The 27,769-nt window shown below is 38.9% G+C and overlaps 1 protein-coding gene across 5 annotated transcripts in view; it reads left to right on the top strand.

Annotated features, from left to right (window-relative positions):
• The window catches only part of dock2 (dedicator of cytokinesis 2), a 116,342-nt gene extending 100,324 nt beyond the window's left edge, over positions 1 to 16,018 (top strand). For 3 of the 5 annotated variants that reach the window (XM_085903732.1, XM_085903722.1, XM_085903756.1), the window contains 23 exons: positions 77 to 155; positions 256 to 356; positions 609 to 667; positions 1,001 to 1,149; positions 1,392 to 1,477; positions 2,058 to 2,214; positions 4,385 to 4,425; positions 5,260 to 5,350; positions 6,179 to 6,286; positions 6,732 to 6,821; positions 7,330 to 7,434; positions 7,770 to 7,911; positions 8,772 to 8,853; positions 8,952 to 9,036; positions 9,201 to 9,287; positions 9,442 to 9,618; positions 10,144 to 10,227; positions 10,413 to 10,550; positions 10,778 to 10,905; positions 11,180 to 11,381; positions 11,460 to 11,565; positions 11,651 to 11,799; positions 13,395 to 14,028. In XM_085903732.1, the coding sequence (XP_085759858.1) occupies positions 77 to 155; positions 256 to 356; positions 609 to 667; positions 1,001 to 1,149; positions 1,392 to 1,477; positions 2,058 to 2,214; positions 4,385 to 4,425; positions 5,260 to 5,350; positions 6,179 to 6,286; positions 6,732 to 6,821; positions 7,330 to 7,434; positions 7,770 to 7,911; positions 8,772 to 8,853; positions 8,952 to 9,036; positions 9,201 to 9,287; positions 9,442 to 9,618; positions 10,144 to 10,227; positions 10,413 to 10,550; positions 10,778 to 10,905; positions 11,180 to 11,381; positions 11,460 to 11,565; positions 11,651 to 11,799; positions 13,395 to 13,457 (2,509 nt within the window). In that variant the 3' untranslated portion in view covers positions 13,458 to 14,028. Of the gene's footprint in view, positions 1 to 76; positions 156 to 255; positions 357 to 608; positions 668 to 1,000; positions 1,150 to 1,391; positions 1,478 to 2,057; positions 2,215 to 4,384; positions 4,426 to 5,259; positions 5,351 to 6,178; positions 6,287 to 6,731; positions 6,822 to 7,329; positions 7,435 to 7,769; positions 7,912 to 8,771; positions 8,854 to 8,951; positions 9,037 to 9,200; positions 9,288 to 9,441; positions 9,619 to 10,143; positions 10,228 to 10,412; positions 10,551 to 10,777; positions 10,906 to 11,179; positions 11,382 to 11,459; positions 11,566 to 11,650; positions 11,826 to 13,394; positions 14,029 to 15,980 lie in introns of those variants that run through there. The other 2 variants (XR_015063315.1, XM_085903747.1) reach the window with 2 other exon arrangements.
• Positions 16,019 to 27,769: the final 11,751 nt, after the last annotated feature.

Raw genomic sequence — 27,769 nt, 5'->3', positions numbered from 1 at the left:
TTTATGGCGTGATCAATCCCAATAACAGACAAGCTTGTGTTGATTCATTATGCTGCATATATTTGTTGTGATTTAGGGTGTTCCTAAGAGCCATCAATACTTATGCTGACACAATGAACAAAAAGTTTCTCAGCAATGATGATTTTGAAGTACAGGTGAGTACAGCCGTGTAAGCAATGTAATTGGCGTATTTGTCCATGCTGCTTTTTACATCAATGTGCGTCATAGCTCCTCTTTTTTTTCCTCACTGTCTAGTTGTGGAATAACTACTTCCATCTGGCTGTTGCATTCATTACTCAGGAATCTCTGCAGCTGCAACATTTCTCGCCAACAAAGAGGAACAAGATTCTCGCCAAGTGAGAGAAAGGCCACATCACTCACACACCTTTTCCATTCGCTCTAATGAAGCACATTTATTTCAGGATCTGCATCCATGTTTACATTGCTGCGCCTGAGTTTGGTCACGTGTGGAAAGATCATTCAATTAAGTTCATGTTAAGGCAGTTTAGCGCTGAGTTACTTTTGGCAGTAGGATGTTCTTTTATTTATTTTTTTATTGTACAAAATGAGTTTTGAGATTGGAACGATTGACTGACTCTCTATTTCAGATATGGAGATATGAGACGACTCATTGGTTTTGCGATTCGAGACATTTGGTTCAAATTGGGTAAGAAAGTCCGACATGCTATCATTCAATTACAACATATACTGTGATGTATGGGATGGTATCAAGTAATAAAATACATCATCGTAAAATAACACTATACAATACTAAATCAAGCAGGATGTAGTTTTCATGTTTATCAGAGTTGTCGGTATCTGCTGAATGTAACTCATAAAATCAAGTAATCAGTTAAGTAACCAAGTTTTTTTTAAGGGAACTGTGGCATCAATGTTTCTTGTTTGATTGATCAGAGCTGATGTTGAAGCGGTATACTGGGGAGTACATCTATCCTGCTGGGCCGAGAATTAACTTTGTGGCCCTTTTCATTTCCTGCAGGCACCCATAAGATCTGTTTCATCCCTGGTATGGTGGGTCCTATCCTCGAGATGACTTTGATCCCAGAGGAGGAGTTGAGGAGGGCGACCATTCCTATTTTCTTTGACATGATCACGTGTGAATATGCACACTGTGGGAATTTCAACAAGGTGCATGCACATTGGACAGCAAGTGTCTTTAATCAAGTGCATATAAAAATGACACGTACAAATGCCTTCGGGTTTACGGACGCACGTTGGCTGCACTGTATCATCGATTTTCTTTGACACTGTGCATAAAAGTAAAACAGACACCTTCATTCTACATGGATAATTAATTCCCATATATATACAGTAGTATATACTCCTGCTGTCTTTTTTCTAATTGTTCTTTTGTCTTGCTTCACCTGCAGTTTGAGAACGAGATCATTCTAAAGTTGGACCACGAGGTGGAGGGTGGAGGCGGAGATGAGCGATACATGCAACTACTGGAAACCATGTAGGACTAGCTACAGCCGCAATGAAAAAAAAAATGGACAAATGTATTGTGATTCTTCTCTTACGCCAATAACTGGCTTAGGGATTGACTTGTTGTACTTGTTGCACATTTTGTACATTTTGTACTATGCAAAAAAGACCCTTCTAAAAATGCACTATAAATGTTGATTTGTGAAATTCAGATGCTTTGCATCACAAAATTTCTTCCGGGGCAACTGCTTCCATTTTCTTCAATGTTCACTTCCTATTTATATAATGCCATAGTTCATATATATATATATATATATATATATATATATATATATATATATATATATATATATATATATATATATATATATATATATATATATATATATATATGAACTATGGCATTATGAACTATGACTATGAACTATATATATATATGTATTTTTTTTTTTTATGGTTTTAAAAACTGCATCATTGTACTTTTGGGGTTTCTTGAAGTCCAGTCTATTTTTAATTTGTGTGTGGCCCCACAAGCTTTTCAAAAAGCTGAGAATGTTATTGTTTTGTTTCTCATGTTTAAGGAAATAACGTTTTGGCAATTGTCTTGGCAGACTGTTGGACTGTTCTGCAGCAAATCCCACTTTGAGGCCTCAAGTGCAGCATTTTGTTGCCTTGGTGAAGGGACTCCTCATCCGTCTGCTGGACTACCGCACCGTGATAAGGGATGACAGCCGCAACAATCGCATGAGCTGCACGGTCAATCTCCTCGTAAGTCCCTTTCATCAAATGTTTGCTGGCGGGATTGTACTGTGGTCCTCAATAACTTGACAGGTTGGTCCAGCTTGGAGTCTGTCCTCAGGACGTCTAAAAGTAATTTCAAAACCTTGGACATGCCATAAGGCAGTATTGTACAGTATATAATAGAACAGGGTGTCCAAGGTATTTCCTGTTGCCCCATGACATATTCTGGTACATTGGTGCCTTGTGATCCAAGTTTAATTTGCAAAGCAGAAGGAAAATGTCCCAACAACAATTAGGACCTGAAGAAGGTTGCAGTGGAGGCCTGGCAGAGCATCACCATGGATGAACTCCGTGATGTCTATGCATCATGTCTTTACAACTTTTTGCTATAATTGACTGCAAAGGATTTGCAAACAAGTAGTAAATTGGTTAAATTTGAATTATGATTGTTAATCCCTTATATTAATTTTGGTGAGCTAAATTTTGGCTTAAAAAAATGCAAATGCAAAAATGCATGCAGATGCTGTTGCAAACTAACATGCTGCTTAGATTTTGTCTACAGCCCCCACTTTGGTGCATTATCACTTAATGAGAGCTTGACTCACTTGGCTATGAGGCACCATGGAGCACATGACCTTCATGTAGATGGGCATTTTCCGGCGGGATACGAGCCCACTGATACTATTCCGCATCGATATTGTGTTTGACCTTTGCAAGGAAGAGAAAATAGTGGAAAAACTCACAATAGAGTAACTTTTGCCCCTCAGTGACTGTGTGTTTACACTCTGGTGTTATTGGATACACCCACAGAATCTAATGAGATCCAAAATAAGTGGTGGGTTAAAAAGATCCCTTTTTACAAAGATACTAAATGTTTAATCACCCAGGACATACGATGGATTCATAGCCACCTGTCCACACCCAAAGCCATTGCTGATATTTAGCACAGGCCACATTTATTGGATTAAAACAGAAATGTATTTTTTACTAAAAGTGCTTGACATCTCAACATGGAATTTAATAGTTTTATTGGCCAACACTATTCATGAACAATAATTGAGTTCATAAGTTTGAATTTTCCCTAATGTACGCTGGCTCAAAGACAGCCTTGAATTTGATAAGCACACTTTCACCTAAATCTTTGATTGTTTTTTAAGGTTTTAGAATTTATTATAGTTTAATTTGACGAGGCCAAGCCGCATTAACTTGTTAGTGATCACGATTGCCTAGAGCTGGTAGTTTGTCTTTCGAAACAGCTTCAAGTTCGGCTGTTATTTGCAGCTGGAGAAGCCAAATGCCTTCTGGACATTTTTTTTTATGTTCCAACAAGACAGCAATTGAACTATTTAGCCACCAGATATGCTTTTGTAGGAGACAGGGTGATGCTTTCAAGCCCAAGAACACAATATTGTTCGTCAATCATCATGGCGGGAGCATACTACTCTGCAGCTCTTTTTGCTGCCAGTGGTACACAAAAGGAGGTCTAACCTCCAAAGTCTTATAATACAGCTCAACTAAACATCTAGACAGCTAAAACATAGCTCTTCCGACTAATATTCATTCATTTATTGAAAAGTTGACTAATATTTATTTTCTGTAATGCCTAAGAGCTGGAGAGACCAAAAGATCTACATTCAAAAAAATATAATTTTACCGTAAAATTCAGCCAGTTTTGGGACTTATTATAAGTCTACATTTACAGTAGATAAAATATTTGAAAGAAAGGAAGATTGTGGTTGTTATGCATCTTGCAATAAGTTGATGATTATGCATGGGGTATGCAATGGCGTCGCTCTACAGCACATATACGAGAATTTTCTCGTATTTCAGTAAATTAGTCTGCAACGGGAGTGGGACCTGTCCATTTATACGTCACTACAAACAACCACCATAGGGTTTATTTGTAAATTCAGTTGAACAGATCCTGTAATAAAGTGGCTGGTGACTCCACATTGAGAATTCCTGTCGGCAGGTTCATATTGCTAAAGGGTTGCATCACTAGTCTCCTGCTTTCTGTTGAAGTCATTCAACATTAATAACCCGAGAATGTATGTGACACTTCAAATGATCATGGAAAACAATATATGTACCAACATATTAGGACACACACAAATAAATGCAACCAATTCTTATTAAAACAATGTGTGCAATGGTTTGAGGGACATTGTCACTAACCATTATTGTTTTGCTCTTACAGAACTTTTACAAGGACATCAATCGTGAAGGGATGTATATCAGGTATGTCTATGCTACACCCGACATATGTTGCCTTTGAGTTCAGTGAGGATATGTGTGTGTTTGCGTGCGCAAACAAGTGTGTGAGGCTCCATAATCTCACAAGGGATTATACATGTCCCACTGAATTAATGTCACAATCCACTGGATCAGCACTTGGTCTGACTGAGGGAGAGTGGTATGAGAAAGAAAGGCCTAGTGGGTGGGAAATGGAAGACTCGCTCACAAGAGGAGATTATGCATTTTGTCAGGTCCCATTGTGTATTTCTGATGACCATTTATGCTGTACACCCAATCAAAGTGTATTTGTGAATATGACACCTAGTCCCTAGTGGATTATCTGCATCATTGCTTGCCATCTGCTTGGCCTGTTTGTTTTTTTTCCAAATGGAGGAGATTGTATTAAGACTACTTTTTTTTATAGAATGTACACTCGCAAGACACAGCAGTAGGTACACCTGCACCTAAATAGTGGAAGAACAAAAGTTGTGTATCTTCTTCTTCTTTACAATGCTAAAACATTTCCGGGACTGGTGTCCCCCCCTCACACACACACATTCAATTACGTTATTACTTGTCTAAAAAAGTTCACAATCACCAACCATTAATATAATTGTAAATTGTTTGCATCTCTCTTACGTCTGCGTGCCCCACAATTGACAGACATGTGATGAATACATCGGGTTGTCCAATAGTGTCATCTAGTGGAATGATACGTGACTCACATATTGTTTGCGTTTGACCTCTTCGTGTGTGTGTGTGCGTGTGTGTGTGTGTGTGTGTGTGTGTGTACGTGCACACGCGCGCATGTGTGTGTGCGCGCGTGCGTGTGTTCAGGTATCTTTACAAGCTGCGAGACCTTCACCTGGAGGGTGAAAACTACACTGAGGCAGCGTACACATTGCTGCTGCACTCGCGTCTGCTCAAGGTAATCAGAACACGTGAACACATAAAGTGGAATTGAGTTTATAGCCAGTCTTGCTCTCTAATCACATGTCTGCCTGCCTTGAGTGAGACCGTTATATAGGCACGGATAAACGCTTGTCACATAGCTGCCCTGGCCTCTGTATGATAAAACGCAAAGGTCAGTTTATGGCACGACTTTGGCCATTAAGGCTACATTGCGATAGTGATGGATGCAGTGCATGCACACACACAGTGAGACCTTTTGTGCCTTATCTTGGGCACCTGGGAGCTTGCTGAGAAGAACGTACAGATGCATTTTGGAGAGCGTATTCTGGTTAGAATTTGTAATTTGCGCATGCACACATCACAAAGAACCAAGTCACTCACATGCAGGGAAGGTAGCAAATGTTTTGGATATTCTGGCAGCAGACTAGATTCAGACCACTCCCAATTTCCATATTTTCCCATCCGCAGCTTTGACCCACCAGTTCCAAAGCACTAAGTTCTTACAGACTTAGTTGTAAAGAGCTGATTTAAAAAGTGCACTCGTGTGTTTTCATCTACTTCTTTTTGGAGGAATTTTCAGTACTCAAACAATGATTTATGATTATAATTTGAGGATATAATTGCTTGAATGACATTTGTCATTCATTAGAGCACAATGCATTCCTTTATGTGGTGCTGTCTAAAGTGAGGCCTGTGGCCTTTATAAACAACTTTTTATATCACTGGAAAAATAACTGGGCTAAATGACATTTTTGCTTTTGATATTACAATATGAATATGCATATACCTATATTCTATTGTAAAAGGAAAGGGACATGTCCTCTGTTTGTGTTTTCTCCTCCAGTGGTCAGATGATTTGTGTAGCCACTTTGAGTTCCGTGGCTCTCAAACCCAGCGGCAGCTCAAAGAAACGCTCTCGGACACCATCATCGACTATTTTGACAAGGGCAAGGTCTGAATTGTGCCATAACACATTTGTATAATGTAGTTTTCTTTAAAGTGGTTATGTTCATAGATGTCCTTCCATTCCTTCAAATCAATAGTTGTGAAAGTGGTCTTTCCATCCAGTTGAATTGTATTTTCTAAAAAGTTAAAAATGCATCACACTAGCAGCAAAATTATGATGAGACATTTTATAGCCGATTTTTCATGTCTTGCTGGCACTTTCATTTTCTATCTCCACTGAGTCCGTTATGTTCCCTCAAACAGTGATTGAGCTCCTTCATTTGTCACAGAAATTTCCATAAAATACATGACCTGGAGGCCAGACGGTGGCTGTTTGTCAGCAGATGGTGTAATGAAGGACACTGCTGTCTTTTTTTTATTTCTTTTGACGTGCGTGCGTGCGTGTGTGTGTGTGTGTGTGTGTGTGCGCGTGTGCGCGTGTGTGTGTTTAGATGTGGGAAGAGGCCATCACTCTGTGCAAGGAACTTGCTGATCAGTACGAGAACGAGATCTTTGACTACGAGCTACTCGGCAAGAGACTGGTAACGTGTGCCTCAATCAACAAATCGACAGATAGAGTAGAGTGCTCTGAATTAAAAAGAAGAGTACTGATAAGTCTACCGCTTGTGTATTTAAAGATTAAAGCTACTTTTGCTCTTCAAAAAAAAAAAGTCACATGTAGTTCAATATACGTATTTACTGACATTACTGAACATTTCATAACCCCCTGATTTTTAATTTAATGCGCCTGATGCCGTTATTTAATTTCCCTTTAGGCAAGTACTCTGATGATCTATCCTTCTTTGGTTAGACTACTGTTATTCTCAACATTGGAGGGGAAAAAAATCTCATTGCCTTACACGACTCCTGCAGTTGCTCTCTCAGTGAATTTATTTGGTTATAGAAATAACCTTGTAAGGTTTCACCTAATTCCCTGCATTCTGCTGAGTGCAGCTTTGAAAGCAGATAACATGTGGGGAGGGGGGAACGCCCATTCAAGCCTTGTGCATGGACACAATGAAGGATGCATTCATCTTTTCCTTTCTGCAGGAGAAACAAGCAAAGTTCTATGAGAACATCATGAAGATTCTGAGGCCCAAACCAGACTACTTTGCAGTGGGCTACTATGGGCAGGGATACCCTCCATTCCTCAGGGTATGTGTTCATGTTGTATAGTTCCCCCATTTGTAAAGTGAAAACCGATGTCAATGCAACACTTTGATATTCTCAACAAATTGAACTATATAACAACTCAATAATACGCAGAGGAGCTTTAGAAAGTAGAAAATGGTGCCCTAACCTTTTACAATTACAATGAATCTGCTGTGCCAAGGAATTTTCTGAAAAATCAATTTCAGCTTTTACACGAGCAGGGTAGAATGTAAAAATGTGAAAAGCGCTAGAGCTAAATTAACCTGGTTAAAAAAAATAAAAAAATTCTGAGCAAATGCAAGTTATAAGATTTTTTACAGCCGTATATTGTCCAATAGAACAAGGTGTTCATTCACCGAGGTAAGGAGTATGAGCGCAGAGAGGACTTTCAAAACCAACTGATGAGCCAATTCCCCAGTGCCGTGCGCCTCAATACCACCACCATGCCTGGTGACGACATCCGCAACTCTTCTCTCCAGTGTATCCTTGTGACAGAATAAATCAATGTACATAAATATTTGCCACCTCGATTATTAATGCAATGTCTTGTTTAGTCACTGTTAGGCCGATTCCTTGCGTTTCCACAATCACTAATTCTGGGGATTTAAAAAAAACATCCTTCATGCTTGACCTTAAAAACCTTATTGTTTCATTCAAGTTGGTATTATTGCTGATACTTCTTTGACATACCACCGGACACCAACCACACACTCCCACCTCTAGATCATGGTGTCGTATAGACGTAAAGAGCCACGCACATACTGTGGACTCTTCTCAACCAGACAAAATAATTGTACTACTTCAAAATAAGTATTTGAGTCATGATTGATGCAATACATAAAACAATGGCTCAGTATTGTAATAATCATAAAATAATGTTCTGTTTGTTTGCACCAAAGCATGACAGGTATCCATTTTTAACAGCCTTATTCAAATATACCTGATTTAATTATTCCACCATTATAATTATTGTCTAGACACACAACTCCCAGAAGTTTAGGCTTGAGGCAACATTGTACGGCTCCCATGGAGTGAGGCAGAGGCAGACTTTTACGACAATTCTCAGGCAGATCAAGTGTCCGTGAAAGTTCGATAGTTTGTTTCAAGTTCATTTTAACATTTGAAATTGAGTACTGATGGTAGAAAAAATAAACGACATGGGGACATACTACCGGTATTACCAATTTATGGGGGAAAAAAAAAGATTTTGACCAGATGAGACAGCAGTTAAATTACTGATTTTAGAATTGCAACTTGCACAATATTGGTGGCATTGGACTTCGGCAGTTCCATCGTATTTCCAATTATGTAATATTTAAATCCTCAGTGATTTGGTACAGATATCCAGTGTTTCACTGTCCAGCCTGTCCTTGAAATCCCTCCTCGTCTGAAGAATAAACCAGTCCCGGACCAGATCATCAAGTCAGTGCTGTTTGAAGAGGCACAAGTGTGCAATGAGACAAAAAGTGCAAGAGAGTTTGGAATTTCAATGACACTGACCTTTGTTTGACTCCGTCTAGCTTCTACAAGTCCAACTACGTGCAACGTTTTCATTATTCCAGACCTGTGAGGAAAGGACCAGTGGACCCAAACAATGAGTTTGCTGTGAGTAGACTTTTATGACCATAGAGGAATAAATGTCGTTACCATCAAGTATGAAATGGTGGCCTCCCAGTCCATGTAATATTAGAATCTGTCCATTGTTGTGTATATGATTTTTTAACACTGCTTGGCCTTACAAATCTCATATAATTTATCTTCTTCTAAAGTCTATGTGGATCGAGCGTACAACCTTTACCACTGTGTACAAGTTGCCCGGTATCCTGCGTTGGTTCGAGGCTACTGACATGAAACATGTGAGGATAACAAGATTTGACTACCCCTTGGGTTTTTTTTGTGCATAATTTTATTCCTCAAAACCCTACATTGTCTCATAAGGCTCAATCTCTTTTTATTATTCGTGTCTTTTACATCTTTCATCCCTCCATGCCTGGGCCACTACGTCTTTAGACAACCTTGTCTCCTTTGGAGAATGCCATTGAAACCATGGAGTCCACCAATGAGAAGATTCTGGCCCTCATCAACCAGTACCAGGCAGACTGGAGCCTTCCCATCAACCCTCTCTCAATGCTGCTCAATGGTATCGTGGACCCAGCAGTCATGGGTGGCTTTGCCAAATATGAAAAGGTGATTAAAATATCCTTTGTACTGCTGACATAGGCCTGAGTAGGAACACACAACCAGATTGCCAATGAGTGGCTCATGCATGATGTCACCCTTAATTAACAACCCAGCGACACCAGGGTATGGACTGGACTAGCAGATCGAGATCTAGTAACTTAGCTGCCCAATCACGGGTTGTGGAACTGTGTGAGGTTGGCCATAATTATGTAAAAAATGTGCACACCCTCTCCTAACTGAAAACGTCACTGTTCAGGATTAAACAATCACATTAAAAATTATGTCGCATGGGAGTCAGCACACATCTACTTTAATTGAAAGTGCCTCTGATTAAACCAAATTAAAGTTCAAATCTTCTAGTACCCTGTCTAAAAGATTTTTTTTTCCATTCAATTGCACTTTTAGGGTATAGGTCACATTAATGGTACGTACGTGTATATGCTATGTACTTGTAATTCGAATGCTTTATTATATCGTAATCGCTTATGAAACATTCAATCTTTCTATAATTGTGCTTGGCTTGTTTTGCAGGCTTTCTTTACAGACGAGTACAATCAGCAGCACCCAGATGATGAAGAGAAATTACTGCGTCTTAAGGACCTCATTGCATGGCAGGTAGCCTACCAGACAAAATTACATGTCACATCCTTAAACAAGTTAAAACATTTGTAAAACTTGTAAAAAGTGTTGCTGCTTTGAATGTACAGAACCCTAACAGATTTTGAAAGCCCTAGCCTGGATCTTTTTGCTGCCTTGTCACGATCAGTTTTAACTTACTACACTGTTGAATCTGTTTCCAGATTCCATTGCTGGGTGGAGGCATTGCTCTCCATGGGAAGAGAGTCACAGATGACCTGCGTCCCTTTCACGAGCGCATGGAAGAATGTTTCAAACAGCTGAAAAAGAAAGTGGAGAAGGAGTATGGCGTGAGAGAGTTGGTAAGAACCCCAAAGCTGATGAAAATTCAGTTCAGTTGGTTCAGAACTAAAAAATTGGTACGTAAGTAGATGCAAAAAAAACGCAAGGCTTCGGTTCGCATCTCAAAAAGTTCATCACAAATGCACTGACTCTGCCCTGTGATTGGCTGACGACCAGTCCAAGGTATACACGTAGCAAAGTGATCATAATATAAGTGTTACATACCCCTGCCTCACTGTTTTTCCAGTTGGACTTGGATGACAGAAAGTCTACTCGACCTTGTTCCATGCTGCGATCCGTTCGTCATTCCATAATCTCCATTTCCTCACTGCAAGGCTCTGAATGTGCAACACCAACTAAACTCACCGTCGACAGGTAGTTCAAGTAATATTATCAGAAAAAATAGGGAGTATAAACTGTGAGGGACTGATGTGGTTTGTGCATGCAAAAACAAGCGCAAACCTGAGAACCTAAAATTCGTAACAAGGCCACCAGACCCAGGAACACTGACTGAGTAACAAAAATAGTGGCACCATACAAGCGCACACCCACTAACTGTCTTGGCATTATTAGAATAACATTCATTTGAGTCCCTGCTTTTTGGGATCTGACTGAATGAGACCCTGAACCTTCTTTCTCCTCTTTGCAGGGACTTCCCCCCTGAGCCATTTTTGAGCAGTACGCTGCCTCGCTCCAGCGGCAGCCTCAGCACCAGCGGGCAAGATGGCGATCTTATGACCGTGGGTGACTCTGAGGTGAAACTGAGAAAGACGAAGAAGAAGAGGAAGAGGAGTAGCATGATCTTCATCACGGAGGAGAAAGAGCAAACAAACGCTCTGGACTGCAAACGGGTGAGCATTACTTATTACTGTTAGAGTTCTGTGCATGTGTGTGGATGGGTCATGATGATCTCTGTCACCTCCCCCAAGCTGTCCAAGAAGCAGGAGTTCCATAGTGACACCAACTTGTCAGAGCCGAATAATGGAAACGTATCTCTGAGTGGCACCAATTCCAGGTCCCTGCCTACCATTACAGGTGAACTACAAAACAATCCACACTTGACTAGTTTATTTCGGAACCTAGTATTGGTGCAACGTAGCTGATTCCGCTCATCATGTAGGATTATCACTGGCGGTGGTGGGTGGGTCCGAAGAGGTGGAGACCACGCGAGCCAGGAGAGACAGCAAGTCCATGTCCCTCTGCATCCCCTCGGACCGAACAGCAGACAGACGCTCCAAAGGCGTCATCAGCCTTTTCTTCAAGTCCAAGGTAGACATGAAGAAGCAGAAGAACAGGTGTTCCTTTTCTTTAGGGTTCTACAACCCTTTGATTGTGTTCATGATTTCATGGGGGGGGGGACAATATTTCTGTTTGAAATCAATACAACCAAAAACATTGCAGTAAATAAACTATTTTCTTCTCGCTGCAAGGAATTCATACATTTGCAGCATTCACTGCTATGGGCAGAAATTCAAGACATGACTGTAACAGCTCAGAATTGACCCTTGTGGCCTAACTGCACCCGTCTGGCTGTTCTAACTGCTGTTTTCCATGGAGCTTTTTACCGAGTTCAGTCCTACTATTCTGATCACGTAGCTCTCTAGTTTCCGTAGTCATGTTTTGTTTCTAAGTGTACCTCATCTTAGAACAAAATAAAACTGGCCTTAGAAAAGAAAATTCGCACAGAAAATTGTGATTAAAGCTAAAGCTACTAATGCAACATTAATGGCTTACTGTGATGTACTCGCCTAGAGGACTCTGAATATCAATTCATATCACACTCTTGAAAATATGGCCAAAAGACAGCTAGAAAATGCTGCTTGCTCTAGTACAACCCCTACATTTTTATAAATACATGAATATATAAATAACCTCTACCAGTTGTATTTTGTATAATAATAATAATAATAATAATAATAACTAAAATTTGCAATTTCTGTAGAAATTGCATGTGAAGGCCAAGAGGCTGAATAAAAACTTGGGAAATGCTACAGAATGATAGTTGGAACAGGTTGGAACAGGTTGAATCAGTCAGAAAATGTAGAAATTAGAAGGGAAAATGGCAATTTTGTAAAATTTGGTGTGAATTTGAAAGTTTAAAATTTGGAATTGTTGGTAAGTGGGATGTTTTGGAATAGGTAGGCATAAGATGAACAGTTAGAAGTTGAAACAGGTTAAATCAGTCATAAAACATAGAAATTAGAAGGGAAAAACAAAATCTTGCAGAAATTTTAAAAGTGAAAAAGTGAAATTTTTTAATCTTGAGAAGTTTAGTAACCGATTCTAAATTTGTGCAAGGAAAAAAAATGGAAGCCCTAATGACATGAATATCTGGAGTATGTGTAAAGTAAAAAGGAGGTGAATTGGATGAATGATGTGGAAAAAAATGAGAAATGTTGATAAAGAATGAATGGTGAAATTTTGCATTGAAATTTCTCGAAAACGGTAAATATTTGGAATGGAAAAAAATACATGCACGCTTGGTGTGAATATTTGGAATAAGCAAAAAGTGGAATGAGGTCAATCGGATAAATTATGTGGAAGTACAAAGTAGTTAAGCGTAAAAAAAGCGCGTGGAATAGCAATAACATGTTATGCAAGGCGAAGGCCTTCACACAGTAATAATAATAATAATAATAATAATAATAATTTATGAATGGTTACTCCTATTTTGTTGAAGGTAAAATATTTGATTTGTACTGTAGCTCTTTATATTATTATATCCAATGCTGTTTTGTATTTGATAGCAATTTACAAAAACAATACACTGGACAGCATCGATCATGAAGTATTTTGAACATGTTTTTAATACCTCCATCATGTCAGCGGTGTGTGTTATGTTACATGTATTTTTTTTTCTACAGAGCTCAAAGACAGAAGATGTAAAGAACAGTGATGCGGGCAAAGGCAGTGACAATCATTTCTGACATCTGTTAGGTATTTCAGCTTCTGAATGTTTTCCCTCAAATTCTGCTTTTACACACTCACTGAATGTCCTTTTACTTTAGTGATGTCACCTCAAAGTAACATCGATTGCTACGTTTGAAGGATGTGACCTTTTGTCAGTAAGCTTAATGATCCCTTGTAATGCTGAATGCCATCTTAGAGCTCTTTGGTCAAGTTGGCTTGAAATCGCCACACTGCTGTGCTTGATTAAAAAAGACAGAAAAAGCTCAACTATTGTACAGCTTTCGACATTGTTGTTGAAATAATGATTTGACACATTCAGAAAGATTGCCATGTCTTTCTAAAGATACTCTGTGTAAAACATTTCAATTAGAGTTCTGTGTTGAAATGTGACCCTGTGCAGTGGCTAATTGTTATTCTCCAGAGAGACAAACATTTTGTATTTTTTTTAAACACAGGTCAAAAAGGGCTATTTTATTGCTTTATAAAAGTTATTATTACCATTTGCCTCAGAGACTTCATTAACATTTTTTTTAACTTGTTTTTAAGAAGTTTGAAGAAAATGAATATAAAATGTATTACAACCCAAAGGCAACGTTATACTGTAAGTTCAGTGGAGTTTTTTTTTTTCTTTTTTCGAAAAGTAGGCCTACTGTATGTACCAAATCCAAAACGCAAAATATCCTAATTTAAATTACATGCAAACATCAAAATGTTTTTTAAGATGCAGGGAGTTTGACGCAAAAGAATGAAAATTAAATTTTTTGTATTGCTTGAAATGATTATTATACACGAAGCAACATTTCCTTAGGTCCAACAGTAATTTTATTATTTTTATTATTTTCTCCAAATAATGAGAATAATAAAATAAGAAGATAATTTAAAATTGCATATAGTTTGCATTTGACCTCTTATTTCATTAATAATGCAACAATGTGGTACAACATTTCCTTTCAGATTTCTGTGGCACAGACTGCAACGATCAAGTAGAAATGGAAAATGTTCATCTTGTTAGATTGCGTATGAATACTTAGTGTGGGATGTTTAAAGCTACGTTTTTGTTGATTGGGTCAATACAAAGCCAAGTAAATGAAAAGTTGTCATTTATAAAACAGTTTCTTACGAATACTGAAGAACCGATGATAAAAGCTGTGGAATTAATTGAATCGTTAAAATGAATAACCTGAGCCTCACAGTGGGACTTCTTTGAATCGTTCAAAATGTAATTGGAGGATGTAAAAGTGTCATTTGGACATTGTATTGTAAAAGGAATTAGCCATTTGAGGAATGCCATAAACAGCTCCCAAGATGTCCGAAATGAGCTGAATAGTTTGAAGATGGTTTCAAACGAGCAAAAAGTCTGCAGCAACTAAGATGAATGATTTGAAAACTTTTTTCCAACAGATTGGCGACCTACTGTGTAACCTGTAAAAGTAAACAATGAGATAATGTGGTTGTACAAGTGTACACACCCTCTAATATCTGGGGATGTGATTGTTCAGAATTAAAGTGCTTGATGGTGTAGATAAAACCTTATACTCCATAACATTTTTGTGTTTGGGAAATTTCAAGATTCAGAACCAAGGTTAAATTTTTCTTCCGTAATTAAAATAACATTATCTGTTTCAATCCTGAGAAAATGGTGGAATTTGCATCATTTTAGCAGCAAATGCGGATACAGGAAATTACAGTGTAGGAGAGAAGTCATTTGCACATTATACAAAGTTAAAACTCAAACTATTGTCCATTTATAAAATACCCAAATATCCAATCCAAAGTTATCTTAATTCCAAAAGCAATTTGGAATACAAAAATGGGAAGTTGCTTGGGATTGCCCCTTTCAGTTGATTGGGTTTTTATATGTGGAAATTGTGGAAAGAGTGCCAATATACACATTCACAGATTAATCCTCAGCTTCCAGCAGACATGATATATGTGCTGCTCTCACCAAATACGATAATGAGCAACTGGTGGAAAACTAATAAGGCTTTAACATAAACCGGTGATGCTCAAATTAAATTGCCTGCTCTTTTGCAGACGGTTCTAATTCAATCAAAATGATAAGTGCAGCGTTTTCTTTTCAAGCTTTTGGTTCATATAAATGAAGTAAACCTTAAGTCGATTTTCAGTAGTGAATACTCGTGGCCACTAGAGAGCAGTAAATCACTAGTGGGTATTTTTTGTAGCATTAATATGTTTGGCCTACAGAGGGCAGTGTTGAAATGTTCCCTCATCTTAAGCAGATGAAGGTTGCTCAGGTGTTGCCGTCATACATCATGGTTGATAACATGCATGTAATCAGCATCCCTCTTCAACCCCCCCCCCCCCGCCCTTGCCACTTGTCGACGACTGCCACTTCACATTCCACCCGCTTCCTCCTCGCACTGCTCTCTGCCTTTTCACTCCATCCGTTTTCCGCTTGTGTTTCCAGCCCCACTTCATCCGTTCTCCTCTTGTGTTTCCAGCCCATTTGGCCTCTTGCAAGAACTGCCTCGAGCTTATCCATCTCTCTTGGTTGCTTTCTCTCTCCATCTTTCTGACAGGGTGTACAAACAGTTGATGGCAGAGCGGCAAGTGGAACAGTGCTGCTGTGGGTCTTAACAGCACAGCTTTAGTGATCCTGCATTTGACAGCTCGTCAAGGCAAGACTGCTCTCATTGGTTCTTTTTTCACCTCTACATCTGTAGTGGGTTGTCATGAAACACAAAAATGGGAGGAAACCAAATACTTCCTGCCCATTGTTCTCAAGGCTTATATATCTTGTGAAATCTAATGAGCTTCATGTTGATATGTACCCACAAGAGTCTTCTAGATCTGTGCATATATAGATATGTCTCTTGCGGGCGCAATTCTCAGACAATGATCACACTCCGAGATCATTTCCCCTTTTCAAAGAGATGATTCTATTAATTTTAACATATAGCTCGGAGTGCACCATTTCAGGAGAGAGGGAAAAAGACAATGATGGGAGTTGTAGTGTTCACGAGGTTAAAAATCATACATTTCAGTGTGACAATGGGTAAAAAGAAATTGTCCTATGCCTTGCGGCCCCCTTCTCTGAAATACTCTTCTTTCTTTGTTTCAGACTTGCTTGCGAAAGGCAGTGAGCTACAAAGACTCCAAGGTCATTTTTTACCGGACAACTGTAAAGCTTTGTGGCGTGGCTCATGTAGTATTACATGCACGCACTAATTTGTTTTGGTCCACTTGCTGGCTCTAGAGGGACATAATTGGCAGTAGGAGGACTGTAACAATCTCTGAAGTACTTAATGTTTGTTATCTACAAACTGAAATCAACTAGATTGAATCAATACCTGGTAAGACTTCCTGCCCATCTCCCTACCCTCTTAAAACAGTCTTCAAAATGTCAGTGATACAAATAAAATCTCATAATTTAGAATGACTGCTGTTGATCTTAAAGGATATCCGACACAAAAATGCTCCTTCTTGCCGATGGTTCAGTCAGTCAGTCAGTCAGCCAGTCAGCCAGTCAGTCAGTCAGTCAGTCAGTCAGTCAGTCAGTCAGTCAGTTAGTCAGTTAGTTAGTTAGTTAGTTAAACAGCTTCTGGTATTATTTTGCTATTTTTACAGTATCAGGTTACTTTTAGAAGAATATTTGAAAGCGGTCACGTCTTCCATCGGAACTTTCTTTAAACTTTCAGGGATTATTTTGCTTTGGACAAAAAGGAGCTCTATTGACTGTCCGTGATGCTGCCGATGGTAACAGGCTTCAAAGGAGAATTTCCATTTGCTTGTCGAAAGAGCATTTGAAACGTCATTTAGACGTACCGTGGATCTCTTTGTCAAGTGGGTTTTTTTTAGCATACGAAGATCAATACATCTTTTGGGGTACTTTGTTTTCAAGTAGTGTGCCACTTGATGCTCCGAAGAATGGTTTGATGGGCTTTTATCAGAGTGAAACGGAGAAGACGGGCATTAAGGGTGGGTGTGTCATCTTTAATTGATAATTAATGGCTGATGGCCATATTGTATATCTGCTTATGCAATGTGTCAAGCACTCACGAGCTTCCTGGCGTGCTTGGTGTGTCTCAGTGGCAGCAAATTAGCAATCAGTTATCTGCAAGTCCTAACGTCACTGTGCTTGCATGACACAAAGACGACCCAAAAGAGGAAATATGAGGATTTTATCTACGGGTGGTATCCTGTGTGGTCCGACCTTAGATTACATTTTGAGAATAAAGAACATAGACCAAACTGCAAATGACCCATAGTTAAAATGTCGTGTTTTGTTGTGTTTTGTGTTACACTCTAACCACAGAGACCAACATACATACATAATTTTTAAACTAAAAATATTCAAATCTATTGACAAAAACAAAAACCCCCCAAAAAACGTTTCGCAATTGGGATAATCTGATTCCACAAGTGTCCACCCCCAAACTGGGAGGTGACAATGGTCAGAATTAACCAATCACAATCAAATCCATGTTAGTTGGGAGTCAGCACACATTTGCCTCCACATAAAGTGCCACAAATAAGCATTTGATGTTCCAGTAGGTTTTTCACGACTTCCTTGTCTTCTACATTAAAGCCAGTTTGGGTAGCTTTGGCCACTGCCCAGATCTACATAACACCTGCCCGCTTGGACCCTCCCACAGGGGACACAGCCTATGGGAATGCACCTTGTGTCTTTGGGCTGTGCTCCACCTCCAGGCACCTTGGAGCAGTTTGCCCTGGCTCACCCTACCAAGACCATAAAAGCCCTGACATCTTATTTCTTAGAAACTTAGGGTACACAAACCCATTCACCGCGGTAAGGTGCTAACAATTAGCCCGGCTATTTATTATGATCCTACTCCAGTTTATTGTTCTTAAAAACACAAATGAAATGACCATTGTTGAGGAATCACCCAGGGGATTTTACTGTCTGCCCACTGATCAGTCAGTTTGTCGTCACCAGAGGCCTTGTTGCCACGGCAACCGCCCTCTGCTCCTGTGGGGATTTGCTTCACGCTGCTTTTCATCCTTGCAGTGCAATTGCCTTACTGCAGTCTACTTTCATGTCCAGAGGGCAAGGGCTTACAAACTTTTTTGTGTATATGTGTGACAATTAAGGCGCCATATTTATGTGTGAATGCACAATGTGTTATCCGTTATGCACGCTGCCCCTCTGGTGAGCTGTTGCATCAGCTCAAAACAAGTCATGTCAGTGCTGAGCTGCAAAGACACATTTCACACTTTTGCTACTTCTCCCTTGCTCTTATCCCATTCATTGATTTTTGTTTCAGATGTTCTGTACAGTATATCCACCTTGTTTGGTTTCCACTACAAGTGAGGGTTTTTGCTTGAATGGCATCCTGTGTGGCTCTACATATTCCTCATACCAGAAACTAGAAATTAGAATTAGAAACACTGTGTATATTGTGATGACAGCGTCAATCAGAATGCGTCAGTGTCTCCGTGAAGACCACATTTGTATTATATTGAACCTTATTAGATTAAAAAACGGTTCCAAATATCTTGTCCAGAGAACACCACATTTTAATTGAGCAGTGAAAAACAAAAAATATATCTTGGTGGCAGTTGTTAAACTTATAGTAGGACTGTGCAGTCAAAATGGTAGTGAAATCGAATTTAGTCACACTGCTGGAGAAAGAGATCAACACTCTCAGTATTGCAGCTTCAGTTCACAGTCACACCTTTACAAAGCGCTCCATGACACCTTGATTTTCAAGGTGATGGTCCCTGAGCCTCAGACACACTTCCCTTTGCCTGCCAGATGGATGTTCAGGTCCATTTGTGACACGTATTAGAGTCGTACAAGCTTTTACACCCATTTAACCACTTGGAACTGTGTGTTTATCAAACTGTATTAGACTGACCTTGTGTAAGGTTTATGCCCAAGATGCACTCAATTAATTTTACCTCACCGGTGAAACATTTTTGGGGGAATAGTTTCTACGCTTGCCAAATAGTAGCTCTTTAACGGAATTTTGGTGCTAAAATATAGTATTGCTTTTCATAAATTAAGAAAATGTAAGCGTATTGCTTCTTAACAAATTGTCCAATTATTATCCCTCTATTCCTTATCAGGAAAAGAAAATGTTTTAGCCGTTAAATATCCATGCTTGATTAAATTCGGACTCGTCAAAGAAGTCCAAAGACTGCCCTCGAATTGTATATAAAAAGGTTAATTCAGTTTGAAATTCCCTAATTCCTGTTCAAAATGGGAAAATATCGATTTAGATTAAATAAGAACTTCATGATCTTGGATGTTCTTCATTATCATTTCCCCCGTCATCATAATATGCATGATTTCATTTTATTCCTAGCAGATTATTTCGTCGTCTCTTCTTGCAAGCACGTGTTAACGGTAACTGGTGTGTGGAAGAGTTCATGTTGGACTGGCCAGTCCCAGAGGACCGGCCGTACTCTGTATGGGTCTAATTATAAACACAGCTTTCTCATTTTCACCCCTGCTTCTTTTTCTCAGCCCTTGTTCGTCAACTCCTCCCCCTCCGTGCACACTGGGCTCATTAATTACTCTAGAGTTTAGAGATCTATCTCAATGTCATCCGAGCTACAGTAAGTCCAGTGGAAACTGCTATTGCTCAAGTTGTTTGTGACGTTTGGAATTTATAGGCTACTAAGTGAGTCAGTGCAAATGTTTTGTTTAGAACCTCTATAAACGGTGGGTCTTTCTTTCTGGTGCAAACGATGTGCCATTCATTTCCTCACCCATGAGAATGTAACACAATGACACAGATGTGAAAGGAAAAAAAAAAAAAAGTGTTCAATCAGCAGGTGTCGAGTCCTTCCCTTGAATTAAAAACATACAGTGATGCCTTGAGATCCAAGTGACCTGAGTGGAGTTAACTGTCCAACTAAACAAGGAGAGAATTATGTTATGTAACAACCACAAGGTACATTATGGGTAAGGTCATTTTTAGGGCTACCAACAGTATTCAACCATAGCAAAAAGAAACAAAAAAAGTTACTATTTGGACCATTTCAATTGCTGAAAAGTTAATGTTTTTTTATTTCATCCATATTAAGCATTCATACCCCGTCGTTTAATACTCAGTACACTGACTGCCCTCTGCTGAGACATGACAGTTAAGCTTTGTTAAGTGATTAATGGCATTTGACCTATGTACTGGGGCTGAGAAGTGACACCGGGACTTGAAGAAGAGACAGGTAGGACATTTCTGCAATTAGTGCAGGGGCTGGAAGAAAGTTCAAAATGATCAGAGGTGCAGACCCAAAGCACCTCTGTCTTTCAAGGCACTCAAGGTCGCCGTACAGACATAAAATAGCATAAAGAAATGACCGGATTTATACCTGTTTAACAATGCCTGGCAATTTTAAGGTGTACAATTAGGCATACTTTACACATTTGTATGCAAAATTTCAATGACTGATGGTTTGGGAGCCAATTTTTACTCAATTCTCTCATATGCGAGAGCTGTGTGAGGCAAATCAAAGAGGATATAGTATATATATTTAAGATTGTTTTGTACAAAAATGTAATCATTATGAAGTTATCTGGCGTACAAGGTAATCCAACAAGTCCTTGTGCGTGTGTGTGCGCAATGTTATGATGGGGAGGATGAGTGAAGCAAGACACCAGCCACTTTCCAAGCAATTATCCTCGGATTAGGTGTCATCGAATGCATGACAAGGTTTGTAGGCCCTTGCAACAACATCCCTACGAAGAGGGGATCAGAAATCTGATCTAAAACTTTTCTACAATTTCAGGCCTTTTTATGTACACAAATATGCATGTTCAGGCATGCAGATGTGGGTTCTTTGACAATAATTTATTAATTTGGAATGTATAATTATTTAAAAGCAACATTTATAATTGTTGGGTGGAATCAATACTTGAAAAGTGGCTGAATCTATCAGCCGAATATAATCAATAAGTAATTAGAGTTGGGAATGCCCTACTTCTAGATGCAAATAATTTGCTGTATCTTGAACATGCTTCAAGGAACAGACGTGGTGGGATACGCTATTAAATGCAGCTGGTTAGGTTGCATGCACCCTGGGGAGACACAATGGTCACAAGTGAGTCGAATCACACATTTGTTTTTGGTGAGCAAACCTAAAACGCGGAACCTGTTAAATACCCTTTAAAAGCGTGATGACCATCTGGTTGAAGAACTTGGTGGTTTGAGATTGCAGGGACATATTTGTTAAGAAAGTGCCCTTGATTGCCAGTCATGTTGAACGTTAATAGAGCTAACATTCATCTCCTGGTATTTTTTCAAGAGGCATCGACAAAGGATAGAATACATAAATGCAAATGAGCTTGTAAGTTGCCAAAGTCATGAATTAATGATTCTATGTTATAAATGTATCACCTTGCCTCTTTAGTTATCACCCTTTAGGTTTGATCAAAAGCCTGCTACTTTTAGAAAAAGAAAAAAGAAAAAAAAAAAGAAGAATTCTATTTTTTTTTCACCAGCCACTGGATGAAGACCAGTCCAGGGTGTATAGGGAAACTCCACACCAAAGAATTTGGACCTGAAAAAGTCTTGTGGTCCATCAAAAGTGAAACGTTTTCAACTAAAATAAATCCAGTTCCTTCTATTGGATCTTTAGAGTTTACCGTGACCTGGATGACTGAGAATCATGATTTCAAATGCTTTTTTTTATACTGGTACATGAAGGGCTAATGTTTGTAGTTTATTTGTCTCCGATTACCTGACAATGAAGCCCCCCCCCGAAAAAAAAAAACATTTACAAGACCTTTGCAAAATCGTATTGATCCTCTCAAAACACTGCCATTTAGACAATGGATTTCAGTGTCCTAAGAAAGATGTTTGCATTTTGTGAAGGTCAGGCGGGACACGGAATGAAAGGACCAAAGGAGTGTGTGCGTGTTTTATTGACTTTTCAAAGGCTCTGGGACTGTTGTCTGATAATAACAGGATGAACGTAAAAAGTGCATGACATGTGTAAGACAATGTCAATATCGGATACTAGTCACTCACTGGCCACCTCAATATGTGCACCTATCCAATCAAAGAGACACTAAAAGAGCTGCATTTAAACTCACTGTACAGTGAAAGTTAGTCTTCCAAATTTGTCACACCACACAAACTTTTTAAAGGCTCCTAGGCTGTTGTCTTAAAGTCACAGGATGAAGGTTTAGTGTGTGACAAGAATGTTAATAGTAGACACTAGTCACTGGCCACCTCATTACGTACGCCTGTGCAATCGAAGAGACAACAAAAGACCTGAGGCTTCAAAATCAAAACGTTATTCCTGCTCAACTGTCAGTTACCTCTACTTCAACCTGCAACCTGCAAAAATGAAATCTACTGCGTCTATCGTCTTATGCCAATACATATAGTTGCATGTTTGAAACATGCTTAAATTGTACATCTGCTTAAACCCTCCTGCTGTAATATGTCCTACCAGGTCATCAGACAGAACCATATTAACTATTCCTTAGCTGGGCCCTGGAAAAGGAAAGATGATCGTGTCTCAAGCAGTTTACTTCAATGAAAGCTGAACGAAGGTAATTTTGCCAGTATAGGTGTAATGGGATACACACTGGTGTTACATTTAGCTGCGATTTTAGTGTTTATTCAGAGACTGGCTTGTCCAATATGTAATGTATGTAATATGCCTTCAAGAAGCCATACAAGTCTTCTGTGTCCCGTCTCAAGAAAACAATACAAAAATAATGTGTTGCCTGCAGCAAGTGCATAAAATATATTAAACAATAGAAATACATTGCTACACTTTCAAGCCAAACATTTTATTATAGCTTGAAAGGATAACTGTAAACCCCAAAGTATAATGACTTTTTTTTATTATTATTATTATTATTACCACCACTATACCATAGATGCCTTGGGTATTGTTAATTATAATATGACAGTTAAGTTACATTGAACTAAGGATGATTCTGTTTCTGTCCTAGTATTAGGCTTAGTGTGTCCTTTTAATTGGCTAGAAATGTTCACACTTTTCTTGTCAAGGTAGAAGTCTAACAAATAATTGAAAAATTGCCACTACTCAATATTGTATGGAGCAGCATTGTTATGCAAATGGAATTTTTGGTACTAATTCTGATACTTGCATAAAGTTCCTCGATACCGGTACCGAAACGGCACCTCTGCAAAAATCTACAAATCAGCAAAAGTTGTATGCAGCAAAAGCGAATGCATGAACATGATCGCTTAAGCGTATGCGTGTGCGTGTGTTTGTGTGTGTGTGTGTGTGTGTGTGTGTGTATGTGTGTGTGTGTGTGTGTGCGTGCGCGCTCTATGTGTGTTTATGTGCGTGTGTGAGTATGTGCGTTTCATAAATAATCAGTGGGTATTCAAAGCGTTTGATAGCTGGTTAATTAACTGTTTTACTCTCACTCAAAGGCTTTATGAGCACCTGCAGCATGCTATTATATTGTATAAATGTGTGTGTATTTGTGTGTTTATTATTGTCACCATATTATAGGAGGAGAAAGGAGATGCATTTTGTCCATTAAACGTTTAATGAAATTTGTATTTATATGACCATAGGTGCAATCAACCTTAGATGTTCAACATTTAAACACGTTAAGTTATAGAAGGAAAGACTTCTGACTAACAGTCAGCTGATACGTAAGCAATAAGTCATTTGGCTCGTATTGAGATTTTCCAGTTGCTCAATGTACCAGCACACAAAAGCATGCTTTCAACATGAAATTTGAAATGATAGCAGAAAAATGCCCGCGTTTACAGTGTTTAAAAGTCACTGGCTGGCTGTTGCTTAAATGACAGAATCTGTTTGTGAAGGCTTCGACTCATTAAATGCAAAGTGGGTGCCTTGATACATGCTCACACGCGCCTAAATACAGACAATACACATTCATCTTCATTAGTGTTGTGTTTAGGAAATGAAGCCTCGGGGTGTTATTAGCAATATAAATCCCGCTGTCTGATGTTAACTGTCTATTTCAAATAACAAAATGCACCTCCACAGTATCCTCTGCCAAAATGGCCCTGCACCTTTCAGGTATCTCAAAAAACGGAATCATTTATATATATTTTTTTTATACATTTATATTTTGAGGAAGATGCAGGGACCCGCGTGGTAATGATAGATTGGATTATCTCCATATGAATTCAAGCAGATGATAGACTTGTGTATTTGAGTTGATTATTTCTCAACCATAGATTTCTATCATTCATGAATTTGGACTAGATAAAAGAAAACACATCAGGGCACGCAATTTTGGTCTCTCATGGAACCCATCTGTCTCAACTGAAGAGCGCTGAATTGAGTGTTTAGCCACCAGTGTGCCCATGGAGGTTTTAAGAACTAAATTAACTTCATTCAAATAGGAATTAATGACCAGGCAAGAGCCATTCATCTGGCATAGAGCGGCAAAGTACTTTCAACACAATTTGAGTGCACAGTGCACGGCCGTTTGTTCTCCACTTGTGAATCCCCTGGCCAACAGTCTGCTTTATTATCTACAAACATGTTTTTAATATGACCAAGTCATTTCTTTGTTTGTACAGAGCCGCCACAATTTCCCGTTCATGTGATGACTCTGTGCCTAAATTATGAATTTAATTGCAATATCGGCTTTGACTTCATCTTCAGCTCCGTTGTTGTTCATCCCTGCAGCAAAAAGACATGATTGGCAAATCTATTTCACTACAATGTGAAGCCTTCATCAGGGCTTGCAAATGATGAACGAATATGTATAAACCTCGACCTATCCCTGGGTAGCAAGGTAAAACATTTCCACAAGCTTTACAATTTCATTTAATGAGGTATATGGTATCAAAATGTAGAGATGAATGACGATGCTCGCTTTTTGATTTTGACTTGCAAAGCATAAATCCGCTAGTCAATGGTAATAGTACAGGAACTGGGCTGAGGTTGTCATCAGACAGCAACAGTACACCCGTTTTTTTTTTATTTTTTATTTGATACAAGATTTAGCCTCCAATTCAATGATTATGATGATTGCTTTAATGTGTGCTGTCCTAAAATATAATCTTTCTTCCCCAGAAAAAGTACTACTCAGACAGACGTGAGTTTATAATATTTGACAACTAGGCTTTTCAGTTTTTGTAAGCATAACATTTATCTGCCAAAGGCTCACCAATTGAGACTGGAGCAACGTTGCAACGTGACAAGAAGTTCAGCACTAGTCTGAGATGGCACACTGCTCATACTTGTAGAAGAGTTTATGCCAACATTGGCAAGTTTGTCAAAGCAAGAGCTGTTCTGGAAGGCCTGCTACTACCACCAGAGATGGAAATACAACTCTTAGAGCAGGCCTTTGTGCACAAACTGTGAAAGTCGATCTGGAGAGATTCGCTGGACAAAATCACAGTCGGGGAGAGAAAAACTTAAATTGGGGAGCCATAGGCAAAGCATTCTTACAAAAAAATTGCAAGGCTAATGTTGTCAAAAGCTCATTGTTCACTTTCTATTCTACATTCAGACTAGGTCACTGGTGTCAAACTCAAGGCCCGGAGGCCAGATACAGCCCGCCACATAATTTTATGTGGCCCACGAAGACAAATTGTGCATCAAATTCGTGTCATTATTAGAATTGCAAATTGTCTTCACTTTTAATAATATATATATATATATATTTTTTTTAACAATACGACCAGTTTTTACTCGTCTGATTTGAAAACGAGTTATTTGTCAGTTTGTTTTGTAGGTTTTACTGTATATAATATGAGGTGCTCATACATTTATTTGAGTTGACAGTCATAATGGCCCTCCGAATGAAGCTATGACTACAATGCGGCCCGCAAAAAAAGACGAGTTTGACACCCCTGGAATAGGTGAACTCTGTACTGAACTTGATTTGTCAATTTAATGTTACGTTTCCTTAAGTTCTATAAACCAAATATCTGTGAAAAGCACATATGTGCTATGTTACAATTCTCTTGCGGAAAACAAGTCGAAACACTGTCTTATTCTAATAGGAATTGTCATTCCTACCTCGTCTCCCTCACTTGTCCTTCCTCACATTTTTTTTCTGTTTTGCTTTGAATGCCATAAGAAGATAATGTGCAAAGTAGAGGCAAGCGAGAAATGAGGAATACTACGTGATATCTTTCAGGGATAGAGAACCATGCTTGAGTAATTTAATTAGCAGTGGTGGGTGGATGGAGGCTTATGGAATATAGAAATACACCAACTCTGCTGTCATGGAACCTCTATGCATCCATTTTTGGCCATTTGTCGAGTTCAGGGTCAAAGAGAAGCTCGAGTCCACTTGGACCTCAAATCACTCAGTCCAAGAATGAAATAAAATTAAGTAAACTGAGCTCATTGTAGTGTATTTGTCTGATATTTCAATGAACTCTTTTAGTCCTTTTTAGGGCAGTGAACTTGAACTTGAAGAAAATTGTATTTGAATTTTGGGTGTGCTGCTGTGGTTAATATGTCATCAAGAAAGTACTACTACTTGTCACATTGATTTTGCTGCCATGTTCTCTACAAATGCAATGACCAATTTGTATCTTAAGAAGGAGTTTAATTCTTCTGAGCAAGTTTGATATATCATCTAGGTCAGGGGTCACCAACCTTTTGGAAACAAAATATTACTTATGAGCTATGATTAATGCAAAGGGCTTCTAATTTTATACACAGTTTTGAAATAACAAATTTGCTTGAATTACCTTTTTTATCTTTATTAATTTTTCCTTCAAAAAAATCAATGTGTGTAGCAATTGATCAAGTTATTGATTTCTCACAATAATTTTCAACAGTAATCTAATTTAATATAAATTAATCATAAAGTGACCACAATTCCTGCCCAAATCAAGAAGAAACACAGCTGGCATTTCTTCTTGATCTATCAATGAGTTTGCATTGCTGACAGAAGGAGAAGAAATATCAATGATGAAAAGGAGACATCAGCGACATACTCCAGATAAGCTTGGCAATTCACAGGTAGCAGCCTCTCATATCTCCTTATACATGATTGTGAGGGCAGAATAACCTTTCGTGAGATTACCAGCTGCTCTGTCCTGCATCTCTATCTTTATTTTTGGCTTCCAATTTAGGGTAGACAAGCACAACAGAGTGGTGAAGTGGTACATTTACCTGACTTTAGTCCAGGCCGCTTAGGTTTAACCCAGTAACAGCGTGAATGTGAGTGGAAATGTTTGTCTGTGCCCTGTGACTGATTAGGGAGGGAGGGACGGAGGGACGGATGGATGGATGGATGGATGGATGCACTGGGAAATCCCATTTAGTTTATTTTAAAGTAATGCATGTGTCAAGGATGGGAACTCCTTGTTGACCAGGGTAGTGAAAAGATTAAGGGCAAAGAGGAGTGGACTAATATGTTCTCAGATGACATTGTCATCTGGAGTGAGAGTAGAGAGCAAGTGGG

Source organism: Syngnathus leptorhynchus, chromosome 2 (genome assembly GCF_054491065.1).
Source record: "Syngnathus leptorhynchus isolate UIUO chromosome 2, UIUO_Slep, whole genome shotgun sequence".
Lineage (NCBI taxonomy): Eukaryota > Metazoa > Chordata > Actinopteri > Syngnathiformes > Syngnathidae > Syngnathus > Syngnathus leptorhynchus.
Note: the sequence above shows the minus strand (reverse complement) of the source record. Positions and strands in the feature narration are given on the sequence as shown.